The sequence below is a fragment of the Cyprinus carpio genome, chromosome B6 (genome assembly GCF_018340385.1).
Source record: "Cyprinus carpio isolate SPL01 chromosome B6, ASM1834038v1, whole genome shotgun sequence".
NCBI classification, from domain to species: domain Eukaryota; kingdom Metazoa; phylum Chordata; class Actinopteri; order Cypriniformes; family Cyprinidae; genus Cyprinus; species Cyprinus carpio.
In genome coordinates this window covers 5,723,608-5,739,277 of record NC_056602.1, presented here as the reverse complement: position 1 = coordinate 5,739,277, position 15,670 = coordinate 5,723,608, and the positions used below count along the sequence as shown (strand labels likewise).

Below are 15,670 nucleotides of genomic sequence, written 5' to 3'. Positions count from 1 at the left end.
CCTTTCTTCCTCAAGATTCAAGCATGGACGACTGTATCAAAGTGTCTGTGTAATGCATTTCATCCATACAGTCCCAAGCACACTCAGAAGCTTCTGACATGCTGGGACTGAACAACTATGCTAAATCCATTTAAGGCAATGAATCCAGATATCCAGGCCATTTTTTTTTTTTTTTTTTTTTTTTTACAATATCCCAATGCATTTTCTCCTAATTCTCTGCTAAGTAAATGAGACAAACTTCAAAGACCAACACATGACTCCTGAATCGATTATCACTGAGACCACTGGCTTACATTTACAACACACACACACTATGAAAGCCTGTTAAAGCCTGAGATTTGGCCTATGAATTGTGTAGAACAGCCCAAAGGAATGAGGAGCGTCTCGCTGCAGCCTGCGGTGGACATCCAACCCGGCCCACATCCAAGTGTGACGTCACAGACCACGCCCATGTCAAAATACGTCACATTCTCAATCATTTTGAAACAGGAAGAAGCATCGATAAGAAGATAATTTGTATTGGTTGCCAAACCGCTAAAAAATAAGCTGTTGTTTGCCGTGTCGGTAAGTAAAAAAAAAATATCTTTGGTCTTTACCAAACGTTGACAACTTTTAGAACGTGTGCGTCGTTTGTGTGCATGTGCATAAACAACAGTAAGTATTTTTAATTTCAACTTCACACCGGCACGTTATTGCTTTTAGCTAGCAACAAAATATACTTATATATATATGTGTGTGTGTGTGTGTGCGTTGTGTATGTTTGGGGGTGTGGGGGGCTTACGTGGAGGCTATGAGTGTTGGATTTTTTATGTTGGGGGGGGGGGGTCTATCTATCCACAACAGTATGTATATATGTATGTATGTACACACACACACACCACACACACACACACACAGCAATACATACATATATACATACATACAAAAATGTGTAGATAGATAGAGAGACAGATAGACAGATAGACAGATAGATAGATATATATATATATATATATATATATATATATATATATATATATAGGCACATATACAGATAGAAGGCACAAGACTTACAACATAAAATAAATCAATTATGAATCAATGTGAAAAATTTTTTATACCCTTCCCCCCACACATAACACTCATCTCTACCCACTCAGACACACACACTTCATCCCTCTCACACATATGTAATTACCTCTACCCCCCCCCCCACCACCACACACAGACACACACACACACACACACACACACACACACACACACACACACACACACAAAACAAAACACTCACATACACACACACACACACACACACACAAAACACTCACATACATATGACATCTTTAATGATATACTCTGATCACAGTACCCATCCACAGTAACTTGGTTGGGCACCGCATCATTTCACAATGTCTTGCTGGATAACTCTGTGTATGTCACAAATTATCTTTGTAGTCTTCTATATTAACGAAAAAGAAACACATAATGTTTGTTTGTCATGTTTACAGCATTCTACACACATTTTCAGTCCAAACGCCTGATGCAGAGGCAGTTCTCCCCGGGTTAAGGGGGGTCCCTGCTGCAGTTTCACAAGTAACAGAAAATTACTTGTTACAATTCACTTGAAGGACCACATAAGCCATGCAGTGGTGCATGGAGGTATGGTGTGAGAGCGCATTTCTTTAGATATTGATTGCTTTTTGTGGTTTAAAATTCATAAATATGTTTATTGTAGAATGATGAGGTAAAAATTTTTAGTGGACACATATCCCCCCCAACACTATGTATTCTCTTTTTAACAGGAGCGCCAAGAGGACATATAAAGTGGAAGTTTGTAGGGACATTGGTCCAGCGTGGTACAGAGTCATCTCGTGGGTTTATTCTGTGGGGAGGTGACAGGGCCTTGCGGTTCTCCAGATGGGACAGTAAAAAATCAACAGAATGCCATCAAAGACTACCTGGAGGGAGAATCGGAGGATATATTGAAGCAAGGAATCTCTCTGTGTAGTCTATGTATGTTTGTTGTTGTGTACTGCATGTCAAGAACTGTTTATATGATCATTCAGCTGTTCATTCAGCTGCTCAGACTTTATAATATTTGGAGAATACCTTTTGTGTAAACACAACCAGTCCAAAAGTTTTTGAACAGTGAGTTTTTTGTTTTTAAAGAAATCTCTTCTGCTCATCAAGCCTGCAGTTATTTAACCCGAAGTACAGGAAAAACAGTCCAATTTTAAAATATTTGTATAATATTTTGCTATTTAAAATAACAATTTTCTATATTTCTATTAAAATGAAATCTATTCCTGTGATTTTCAAAGGTGACTTACTCCAGTCACATGATCCTTCATTCTCATATGCTGAATTTGATGCTCAAAAAACATTTTATTATTAGTATTATTATTATGTTAATACACTGACGACCGGGAGTAATGATGCAGAAAATTCAGCTTTGATCACAGGAATAAACTGCATTTATAAAATACATTCAAATAGAAAGCAGTTCTTTTAAATTGTAAAAATATTTCACATTACTGTTTGCGGTGTTGTGGATCAAATAATGCTGGCTGGGTGAGCAGAAGAGGACGTTAAAAAACTAATAAAAATCTAATGTTCAAAAACTTTTGACTGGTGGTGTATATTATTTTTTGTTTAAATTGTACATGTATTATTTTTGTAAAATACTAATATAAAAATACCCAATGAGAAACAATGGATGCCTTTTTCATTCATCTTTAAGTATGTGGAGGACCCTGGACATGGTTTCATATCAAGTTGTGATGAACAAGGACTGAAGGTCAGTGTCATGTTACTTATATAATCTATCAATGCAATCTTTATTCAGCCTAAGTATGTGTAGCCTACGGCATATGGGCGAAATGTTGATTCTATCATTCAAATGTTTAACACTTTATGATAAGGTGGAATAAATCTTTTAGAAAATAAATGACAATTATACAATACCAACTTTTACAATACATTTGCATACTTTTACAATACCAAAATCTAATTGGTCCCCTTTAAAAATTGATGCATTTCAATTTTGCCTTGGGTAGGTTCAAAATCGTTTTTTAATAAATCGTGAATTTATCTCATTACAATAAATGAACATGGTAAGGTTTTAAAGTTTTTTGAATTGACAATTAGCCCTACTTTAATCAACATAAAGCATTTTAGGAGCTGTTTTATGATTTTTTTTTTTTTTTTTCCAAAATCAGCTCCGTATATTAGACATATAAATATATATTAGATTTAAGATGTGCCATTTTTAAACCTAGACATCCTTTACAAAAATAAGAAAAACGGGTGTATTAGTAAAACGATGGACATATTATTTTACTGAGATCCCATAAACTTCCATAAATTGATTCAACATACTTCCGGGTTCCAGGTACGGATATAACACAATATGACACATATTATATAGGCGTGTCGGCATCTCGTTTTACGTCACCCTTCGACGCAGGCACAGTGGGCGGGGTTGTGTCGGGGATGGGCGTGTGGGGTGACTTCTGACGTCACACTTGGATTGTGGGCGGGGTTGGTGGATGTCCACCGCAGGCTGCAGTCAGCGAGCCCTACTTGAAAGGAATTGACCGAGCAGCAAACAAAACAGAGACCCCCACCCTTACTGATCCTCAGTGATTACTAATGAAAAAAAACCTCCTTACAAAAAAAACGACATGAACAAACATAAAATAAAAGAATAAAACAGAGAGGACTTTATGTACTGTATATTGACTGTTAAAAAAAAGAGCAGTATGCAGCATGCAATGATAAACAATAGCATGCAACATTTTTTTTCACATGACCTTACCATGTTGCATGTTTAATTCAATTTACTGTAGTTAGTTTGCATTTAGTCCAATTTCACTATATATATATATATATATATATATATATATATATATAACTAGATATATATATAGAATAGTGAGTAGGACTAGAATGCAGTATGCAATGATGAACAATAGTATGCAACATTTAGCATTTTAGTACTATTTAACTTTAAAAATAAAAATAGGCAAAAGCCTACAAAATTAATGATTTACTTGAAATCACTTAAAGAAATCTACACAACTGCACAATCTGCGGTACTGCTTGGCCAACTGTACCATACAGTTATTTCATGCATAAGGAAAATTACTGTTAATAAAGTATGGTTGTATGGCATCAAAACATTAAAAACTTAAGATGCCAATGTTTGTCATATGTGACCCTGGACCACAAAACCAGTCTTAAGTGTCAGTTTTTCGAAATTGAGATTTATACATAATCTGAAAGCTGAATAAATAAGATTTCCATTGATGTATGGTAGGATAGTTTGGCCGAGATACAACTACTTGAAAATCTGGAATCTGAGGATGCAAAAAAATCAAAATACTGAGAAAATCACATTTGAAGTTGTCCAAATGAATTCTTAGCAATGCATATTACTAATCAAAAATTAAGTTTTGATATATTCATGGTAGGAAATTTAAAAAAATTTCTTCATGGAACATGATCTTTGAACATGATTTTTGGCATAAAAGAAAAATACAATACATACAATGTTTTTTTGGCTATTACTAAAAATATACCCCAGCGACTTAAGACTGGTTTTGTGGTCCAGGGACACATATTGTTAATTTCTAACACACTTCATGAATTAAATCAATCAATTAAATCAACACGCAGCCTCTTTTCAAAACCCTACCCTCAAAAAACTGGAAACTCTATGTCAGCGGCCCACAGACAGATTTTTCATTTCAGTTGAACCTGTCAGCCAGGAGCTGTAATGAAAATGTTCAGTAACATTTGCGCACAAACGAACCTCCCACAGGGTTTTGAACTCCCTCTGTTCGATGCGCAGAAGTTCACTGTTCTCTCGGCTGACAATCGTGGCATGTCGAGGAGTGTTATCCAGAATTGACTCCCCAAATGCTGTCCCCACTCCCAAAGTACAGATCGTTACAGCATCCTACAGAAAAAAAGAAGAAATATTATGAAGAGCGAAGGACAACCAGAGGGAGAAAGACCATGAAAACATCTTTGCAAGCTAATTATAAAGATCTTAAGGGAGAAGTTCACCTAAAATGAAAACTGTGCTATCATTCCACATGTAAACATGTAAGGCTTCGGTGAATAAACAAATAAAGAACAGCTGACCAAAAAAATGTACTCATTCTCAGGCCATCCAAGATGTAGTTTGTTTCTTCATTAGAACAGATTTGGAGAAATGTGGCATTACATTCCTTGAATGGGTGCCGTCAGAATGAGAGTCCAAACAGCTGACAAAAATATCACAATAATCCACAAATAAACAACACCACTCCAGTCCATCAATTAACAGCATTTGATGCAAAAATCTGCATGTTTGTAATAAACATGTTTTAAACATTACTTATAGCTAAAATATAGAGTCTCTAGCTATAATACTGTTTTCTGAATAAGGAGAGAAATATGCACAGATCAACCAAAGTGAAAACAGTCCAAAACATTTCTAAAAAAACGATGTATTTATGTATGTAATAACTATGGATTTTGATGTGAGAGGACAACAGGAATTGGACTTTTTTTTTTATTTTGTCCAAAAGTGAGTTTTATGTTAAAACCCATTAATGATGGATTTGTTTCTTACAAGTGTGCATATTTTCACTTCACAAGACATTTATTGAATGAATGGAGTGGTGTGGATTATTGTGATGTTTTGAGCAGCTGTTTGGACTCTCATTCTGACGGCACCCATTCACTGCAGAGGATCCGTTGCTGAGTAAGTGATGTAATGCTAAATTTCTCCAAACCTGTTCTGATGAGGAAACAAACTCATCTACATCTTGAATGGCCTGAGGAGGAGTATATTTTCTGTAAATTTACATTTCTAGGTCAACAATTGCTTTAAATTCAAAGCTCTGCATGGCTTTAAATGACTCCTAAATCTTCATTCATTGTAACTGCATTGAAAAGAATTTTAATTTTGAAACTAACTATTTAAATAAATAAAATTACTCAAAAATATATAAACATATCCAAACAATTATTAAAAGTGCTCAGTGAGGTTTAAAAAGATCGTTGCACATAACAAGTGATTTGAGATCAGTAAAACACAAGCTCACACACTCATAAATGAGTCATATTACATTCACAATTACACTTCTTTTCTACTCCCTGTCTTGCGTTTTACATGCATTTAATCAGAGCAGCGTGATAAGAGCTTATTGCCCAACGGATCACCCCATGAAACTGGAGTAACACACAAGCAGTTAATATTGCATCAATGAAACAGCGATTCTCATATTCACATACTGTATGCAGACAAGCAAGTACAACCCAGAATGCTTTAAATATGACGGCTATGATGCATACAGACTCAGGGGAAAATATTTTCTCATGAGAAAAATCTAAAAGGCAGACTTCAGCATACACTAATGTTTGGGGTCAGTATGATTGTTTTTTTTTTTCTTAAAGAAATTAATATTTTAACAATAATAATTCAGCAAGAATGATTTCTGAAGGATCATGTGACACTGAAGACTAAATAAAATAAAATAAAAAATAAATAAAATGATTACTGTTTTTCCTGTATTTCCGATCAAATAAACGCAGCCTTGGTGAGCAGCGTTTTTCATCAAAAAATATTTTTAAAAATCATACCATCCCCAAACTTTTGAACTGTTGAGTAATCTAAAATAAACATGATGTAAAAATACTATCTTTGAGCTTAATATGTCTATAAAAACATGATCACTTCATAAACTGCCCAACATTGCTTTGTTTGAACCAGTCTAACACAGAACCATTGGCTCAACCAGTGCCATGTGTTTGTGGTGGGACTGTAAGTTTGGCAAATGAGAAACATTGATTATTTTTGCAATTCTGTTTGGTTGTAATCTAAACTTTACCTGCAAAGAGATCACATTCTATACATCAATATATAGATTCTATAAGCTCTAATATGCAAATCTTTGGAAATCCCTCTTCAGCTGTGTGGGAGTGATGCATGCTTTAGGTCCAGTAAACACATCTGACAGTGTGACTCATTGTATTCCCAGTGGATTCACAGAAAGATGCTTCTATCCCCAGCAGCCCTGCATCAGCGTCCTCATGTACAGTATCAGACCATTAACAAGGCCAGTCGTGGACCATTCGCCCACTCACAACAGGGCTCTTTGTACCAGTTTCTGTATGCTGATGGTTGCAAATGATGTCTGCGAGGCTAAACTACTACTTATCTCAGCTGACTCCTAGCAGATTGAGGCTTCTCTCTTACCTGATGGTTGGCCGTCTCAGACACTTTCACATCCAGAGATCCAGACAGAACTGCATACCAGCTAGTGCCAATGTCACCCTGCCGATACACTACAGGCAAAAAATACTGTATCACAATCTTCATTTGGATTTCAGGACAGTTACTTCTTTTCATTAACATTGCATGTGCTTCTTATTGTCTCATTAAGAGGCCAATTCAACCTTAAGTACAGATTCAGGACTACGTGCTTAACAATAAAACTTTCCATGCAAGAACAAAATAGAGTTTTATAGCCTGAAGCCATAGGAGAACATTTTCAGGTTCCATAGAGAATATTTTATTTTTAGTTATTTAGTAAACCATCTAAATAACTCAGAATCCAATATAGTGATATGAAGAACCTATAATGTACACTACAATTCAAAAGTGTGAGATTTTTTAACGTTTTTGAAATGTCTCTTATGCTCACTATTTTTTTATTATCAAAAATACAGCAAAACTCTAATTTTAATTACAAAATTAAACCGTTTTCTATTTTAATATATTTTAATAATATATAAAAGGGAAAACTGAATTGTCAGAGGCTATTACTCAAGATTTCAGAAATCATTCATATGTTGATTAGGTGCTAATTAATGTTAATTAGTGTTAAAAACTGTTGATACGTTTTCGTTACATTACATTTCATTACAGACATTTTAGGTGCTTATAAATGTTAATTAGTGTTAAAAACTGTGATACATTTTCTTATTTTCGGAATCCTTTGATGAATAGAAAGTTCAAAAGAACAGCATTTATTTGAAATAGAAATCTTTATTACCATTCTAAATCCTTTTACTGTCACTTTTAATCAATTTAATGCATCCTTGCTGAATGCATCCATGCTGAATAAAAGTATTAATTTCTTTAACCATGTACGGAACACAAGCACCCCATACAAAAAAAGTAAACAAACAAACAAACAAACCTATTTTTTAAATTTTAGATAATTAATGTCTTTCCTATAGCCACCTGAAAACACATGACTGGTTTCAAATCAGAAAAAAACAAAACAAACAAAACATAAACTGGAATAATATCTGAAAGCATCATGATAAAAAATACTAATCGTTGTTCTTACAGGTGATGCCTTTCTCCAGGTACTCATAGAAGCCACACATGCAGATCTGCTGCAGCAGGTTGGGGTGAAACTTCTCAAAGGCCTTCACACCCTTCAGCCGAGCCAGAATGATATCCACATCTTCTCCCGAGCGTTCTGCTGGCCTAAAAACAGACAGACATTATGGTGTGGGTAGACGCTCTCTAACCAAACTGACCAACAAGAAAATCCTGACACTGCAGCGATGCATGTGACAATTACAAGGACAGACGAAGTTGTGTCCATTAGAATAAGCACATTGTGCTGTCTGTAGGATAAAGAATGTGTATTAATGTGACCGAGATTACGGTTTTTGTCGCAATCATCACTCCAGTCAAAATACAAGCCATGAATCATATACTCATGAATATAGAACTTCAGCAGCTTGATTAGAACTAATAATTCATCTTTGGAGAGAAATTGATACAGTTGTTTGCAGATTTTAAACTTTAGCATTTGCATTGGTTTCTGAGCATTCCTGAACAAACTAAACACATAATACCTGAACTATTATACAAGTTATTTGTCAGGCAGCATATTTTTTCTCTAATGGTGTATGAGAGATTGAGAGACTGTACGCAGGCACTCTTCACATTTGCACATACTGTATATAGCAATGCTCTCACTTCTCAGCTCATTAGGTGACATGTACATGTGTGTGTGTGTGTGTGTGTGTGTTTGTGTTGTGCACTTGAGTGAATAAACTGCCTCTCTTAACGATGTCAGTATGCTGTGATTCGGACTCCTTTTATTCCGAAATGCCTTGTTGCTATGGAGATTACAGCATGAGGAAGACTTCAAAGACATTTTTCAAACCAAGGACAGTGGGACACATTTTATATGGAGACTACTCAAGCTAATGAAGTTCCATAATAGATTACAAACAAACAAAAAAAAATGATTAAATATTAAAATATTATAATCATTATTATTATACATGCTATTTCTATTTAAATACTTCTACTATTACTCATTTGTCCTTTCTGCTTATTTTTCATTGTTGTTACTATCATTGCTGTTTTATTGTTGTTTTTGTGTTTTGTTGTTGTGTTTTGTGTTCACCAAAAAAAAAAAAAATATGAACAAAAAATAAAAAAAAAAAAAAAAAAACTGCCTATACAAGGTCGGCTTCAACAACTTTAAGAAAATAAAATAAAAAAAATAATAATAAAAAAAAAAAAAAAAAAAAAAAATACAAACAAAAAACTAGACCTACTCTTTTAGTACTGGCTTTGAAACTGCAACAAACCAAGGCGGGTGAGTCATTGCTTCTAAACATCAAAGCCTATTTTTTTGATGTGTACAGATAAAATGATAAACAACACAAAAATATCTGATCTATAACCTATCACTAATTTCCTGTGGATGGAGGGATTATGTATTTTTATAAGCCAAAACCCGAAGAAACGAATCAATCATACAAAAGTCAGTGGGATTTTTGTTAAATGTCTGAATTAAGGTCTGTAGTTAACACAAACTCAAGACATTTTTTCATTCTGTGACACAAAATACATAAGTAATTCCCTTATGACACAAAAACATATGGAAATATACTAGAAAATGTAATTAGCTTTATTGAAACACTCAAGTAATTTCTCAAGAATGAAGCTGAACACATATTATCTCACTTTACTGTTTGCATAGTTACACATTTGATATATGAAAATATGTGTGACTTTATATAAGAAAAATACCTGAATAATTTACTGAAAAAATAAAGTTGTAGTTTTTTGGACAATTGGGTGTCTTGTTAAAATGGTGAGTGGAAAATGACATTGGACATAACTTAATCAAATGAGTACTTTGTGTAAATAAACAAATTAATACAAGGATATATATCACAATATATATTTTCCTTATAACTGAGTATATATATTCTATATGTAAATATATGGCACATGCATGTGCAAATATATTTACACCGAAAACATTACCAGATTTTACACCTATATATTATGAAGGATTTTACTGAATATAAAAATTATACATAAAGTGTTATGATAAGTTAATATATTGTCACATATTTTTTAAATATATGAACCGTGGCAATTCCTTATGTATTACTGATTATACTGGAATATATTAAATATATAATTCTGTATATTTTCTGTATATAATAAATCATTTAATATACTGATTGTTAATATATGAGAAAATACATTTTCTTTGTGTAAGGGATACCACATTTTTAAAAAAGTTTTTAACTTGTCTTGAAAGAGGTGGTTGCTAACAAGTGGCTAAATGAAACTACAGAGATTGTCGGGACGTTAAACGTCATCATGGTGAACAGGTAAACTCATCTACTCAGAATGACAAATCACAGCGATTAAATGAAGATAAAATCACTGGCTGTGATCTGTACTTTTAAACAGGACAGATCAAATCAGTGGAGAGACACTTGAACTCTCTGAAACCACAGAAAGAGGGAAAATCACATGATATGACTGTGATGGTGAACTTCTTTAGCTATTACTTGCACACTCTATGTAAAACTATTTTATGATTCAGTGCATCAGTGAGATCCAGTTGGACCAGATGAACGTCATTTACATTAACTAGTTCTATATTTATTATTTGCCTGCAGGTTATGCTGAGCAGCAGGCTGATCTTGTGTGATCTGGACCAGTCCGCCTGTGCTCCTGTGGATGTGAGAGGGTGAGAGTGCCATTGACTTTTATTTGCTGAGATTCACTGGCATGGAAACACATTACCAGCATATATCTGCTGGGCACAGAATGGACACTGCATTACAGCAGCTGCCAGTGCAAAGCCATGCCTCTCTATCTCACTCATGCTCTTTTCACCTACGTTTCTTTCTTTTTCTCATATAGCTCCAGCCCGTTATGAAGCTTTCTTCAGCTCTCCAAAGGGTCTTTTGAAAAAGCACTTTCCCTTTGTCTCTCTCTCTCTCTATATTTTTACATTTTCAGATTACCAGAGGTTTTGCAGTAGGCATTAAAGGTGCAGGTTTAGAGGTTTTTAGAGGCATCAGTTCCTTTAAAACTGTAGTTAAAAAAAAAAGGTTAGAATATTGAAACATGTTTTTTTTATTTGACCAAGTCATGATACAATTAAAACATATTTATTATAATATTTTATTAATTTATCATACAAGCCAAATATAATGCAAACATACAAGAAAATTCTGTAATAATAGGGCACAATGAACTGTCAATATGAAGGAATTTTCCATATTGATTTTTCACAGGTGTTTTACTTGTATCTTTACACATTGCCTTGTATTGTTTATATTGATTTTTCACAGGTGTTTTACTTGTATCTTTACACATTGCCTTGTATTGTTTTTTCACGGTTAAAAGAAACATCTGTAAGCTTAATTTCTACAGATTTGTTTCTTACAGTGTAGATTATAAATACTCAAAGTAGAACTTGAAAAACTTGAATCAATATAGATATGACAATTTAAAAAAAAATGCTAATTCAGCTTTTTCCATTAATTGAAATATATTAATATTAATATATTTGAAAAACTTTATATATATATATATATATATATATATATATATATATATATATATATATATATATATATAAATGTACACAAAAATTTGAAATGTTGCCTTAGCGAAATATAAGTTTGAACTGAAGTACCAAAACTGAAACATAATCTAAAATAACACTTGTTTTCTCACAGCAACAATACAGTGGGGATCATTATTCTGACAGGTGGCTTCATAATTTTGCATAGTATGAATATCAATGGAGGGGAAGCTAACAGTTTAACTGTCTCTGTCTTCCCAACAATATTTAACCCTTTCATTATCAAGAATATTAAACACAATACAGTACAATGATTGATACCGAAAGACATATAATTCAAACCAGATAACCAACCGCTCCTAATTTGAAATGATACAACTGGGATCAGCTGTTCTGCAGTCAGTAGCCTATTCATGGTGTCAGTGATCTGTAGAAACTGCCAGAGCAGCACAATGCAGCACAGTATCATCCAACAGTGCGGTCCGTTTTTTTTTCTTCTTTGTGTGTGTGCACATTTATTGATCACCACAATGCATCCTGATGTCGGATGTTAATGAGACTATGGACATCTTTAAGAACCATTACATTGATCAGTGTGAAGACGATGTGCTCGACTACATTTAAAGAGTCCATTAAAACATCAGCCACTGAAAACCCATCACACCCAGTAAGGTGATCTCATGTTTCCCTCCCATCGCCATGGTAACCTGCAGAGATGTGTCTGGACTAGGAGGGGCTGGGAGAAGGTAACATATATTCTTAGTAATGTTCTATATGTTTAAGCATCTTAAAGTTGAGAACTAAAAAGTGAGCATCCAACAGCAGCCTAATTACAACTAACCTGACATTAACTGGTTGCTTATTGGATTTATACAGTCATATTTTTATATATATATATATATATATATATATATATATATATATATATATATATATATATATATATATATATATATAAAAGAGGCTGATTTTTTTTTGTCCTTTTAAAATATGTCATTAAAATATAGGATGCACGCATGCAATTCACATGATGTGACACCGGCAAACGAGTTCAGTGGAGAAGCGTGCCATTCACTGTCGCTGACAGAAGAAACAACGCCGCTTCCACACGATTTCCCAACAAAATCCTTGCAGAAAACAAAATGCACATTTATACATGATGCCTATTCAGATGCAGGAGATGCATCGGGGACGCAGGACAGAGAACGCGCGTTCTGCTGCTGTCACCTTGTTGCAGCCCCTCCGGACATTAACATGAACGCACGTAAAGATTGGACGCGTTCTGGTGTCTCTCACCTCTTGTCCAGGCAAACGATCCATTCTGAGGAGGCCACGGAGTGCGCAGAGGCGTGCACCGCTACCATCTTCGGCTCCACCGGTGTGAATCGTGCGTCGCGTCGCGGATCGCGGATCTCGTCGACTCAGGCGCAGCATCAGGGCTCGCCCCCTCCGCGCCTCTGTCGTCAACTGGATCGCCGCGGCGTGGACTCCTCGTCACCACGTTCACGCACGAAGAACGTTTACAAGCGTGACTGCACACACCAGCACGAAGTCACGTTCTGAACGGGTGTAGATCGTGAGTTGATGACGGGTCAAATCAAATAACGTGGTTGCTATGCTTGAAAAATAACGTCAGCGGGAGGTTGGGGATATAAGGGAAGAAATGACAGCCAGCTAAAATTAAGGTTTTGTGGATGACAGCGGTGGTGCTGAAGCTGCACTGTCACCATGGCGACGGGCACGTAGTCAGCGCGGATGCTGCATCCATACAAGGGGAAATATAAAGCGCTGTCAGGAATAGATATTTACAATATCTAAAATTTTAATATTAATAACTTTTTGGTGGAACGTGTGTAGTCTGTGTCTGAACCCCGAACGTTATCAGGAAGGCTTCTACCTCCTATAGTGGAATTTGCTATCCTAGGTACTACCAAAAGGCCAGAGTTTTGCGACCTTATGAAGCGTGATGGATTGTAGCGTGGTAAAAGACTAGTTAAGTATGCAGGAGCTAAACGCCTTACAGGTAGGCAATAATATTTTGTAACTGATACGGGACGTAATAGGTAGTCAGTGCAGAGACTGTAAAATTAAGGTAGTATGATAATCTTTTCTTGACCTGGTATAGACTCTAGCCGCTGCATTTTGGACTACCTGTAGCTTGTTTATTGAGGATACAGGACAACCACCTAGCAGTGCATTACAATAGTCCAGTATATAGGTCATGAATGCATGAACTAGCTTTTCTGCATCAGAAATGGTTGACAGCTTGGCAATGATGGAAGAATACTGTTTTTGTAACATGGGAAATATGATTTTTGAAAGACAAGTTGCTGTCTAATATAACACCCTTTTACATTTATTAGACGTACCTGGAAGATTTGAAATGGGTCTGTAATTTGCCAGTTCACTAGGATCTATGTGGTTTCTTAATAAGAGGCTTAATAACCGCCAGCTTGATTGGTTTTGTGACATGACCTAAAGATAAAGACGAGTTAATAATATTGAGAAGCGGCTCTTCCACTACAGGTAACACTTCTTTCAGTAGTTTAGTAGGTATTGGATCTAATAAACATGTTGTTGGTTTAGATGCAGTGATAAGTTTATTTAGCTCTTCCTGTCCTATAGTTGTAAAGCACTGCAGTTTATCTTTGGGTACGATGAATGAAGCTGAAGTATTAGATGCTGTAGAATCTACATTTGTTATTGTTTTTCTGATGTTTTCTATTTTATCAGTGAAGAAATTCATAAAGTCATTACTATTTAACTGTGAGGGAATATTTAGATCAGGTGGCGTCTGGTTATTTGTTAATCTAGCCACTGTGCTAAATAAAAACCTTGGATTGTTTTGGTTATTTTCTATGAGTTTGTGGATATGCTCGGCCCTGGCAGTTTTTAGAGCCTGTCTATAGCTGGACATACTGTTTTTTTCCACGCAATTCTAAAAACTTCCCAGTTAGTTTTTCTTCATTTGTTGCTAAGATTACAAGTTTCTTTCTTGAGAGAGTGGGTATTACTGTTGTACCATGGCACAGTACATTTTTCTCTAACCTTTTTCAATTTGATGGGGGCAACAGCTTCTAATGTATTAGAGAAGATAGTGCCCATGTTACTAGTCAATTCGTGTAGTTCATGTGTATTTATGTGTACACAGACCAGTTGAGATAAATCAGGCAGGTTATTTCTGAATCTGTCTTTAGTGGTTGTAACAAATGTTCTTTCTGGACGATAATGGGGAGCCATATATCAGTAAAACACAGCATGCATGATACAAGGTGATAAATGCTCAGTAAAATCATCACTTTGAGGTACAATATCTATATCAGGAAGATCAATTCCTGATACCGATATCTATATATATATCAAGATCGATTACATGTATTTAAAATCGATAAATAAATGTAAAAGTAAGTGAATAAATAATATAATTATTTAAAATGCTAATATTAACAACCTTTTGGTGTAACAATGTCTGGTTGATTCATTCATGTTAATACTGAATAATGTTATTTTTTTTTTCTCACAGAATTAATATAATTAATCAATATAAAACAAATAAATTTATTCATTATTGTGTACACTATTAATATAATTCATTACTAATTAAATTAAATTATGCAGTCTAATTGATTGATGCATGTACATTAATATTGATGATTTTTTGCAATATTAATATAATCAATAAAATAATAAATAAAGTTAAAAATAAATGAATAAATAATTATTTAAAATACTAATAAATAATATACAATAATAATAATAATAATAATAATAACCACATGGGTTAAACATTTTACTGTGTAACTTGATAAACATTTTAAACG

General features: G+C 34.6%; 1 protein-coding gene across 1 annotated transcript in view; it reads right to left on the bottom strand.

Annotated features, from left to right (window-relative positions):
• LOC109060408 (rap guanine nucleotide exchange factor 4-like) overlaps positions 1-13,643 on the bottom strand; it is a 32,430-nt gene extending 18,787 nt beyond the window's left edge. The window contains exons 1-4 of the mRNA XM_042725411.1: positions 13,146-13,643; positions 8,331-8,473; positions 7,232-7,320; positions 4,796-4,942 (exon numbers count right to left, since the gene is read on the bottom strand). Coding sequence (XP_042581345.1) covers positions 4,796-4,942; positions 7,232-7,320; positions 8,331-8,473; positions 13,146-13,213 — 447 coding nt within the window. The 5' untranslated portion in view covers positions 13,214-13,643. The remainder of the gene's footprint in view (positions 1-4,795; positions 4,943-7,231; positions 7,321-8,330; positions 8,474-13,145) is intronic.
• Between the last annotated feature and the right edge of the window lie 2,027 nt (positions 13,644-15,670).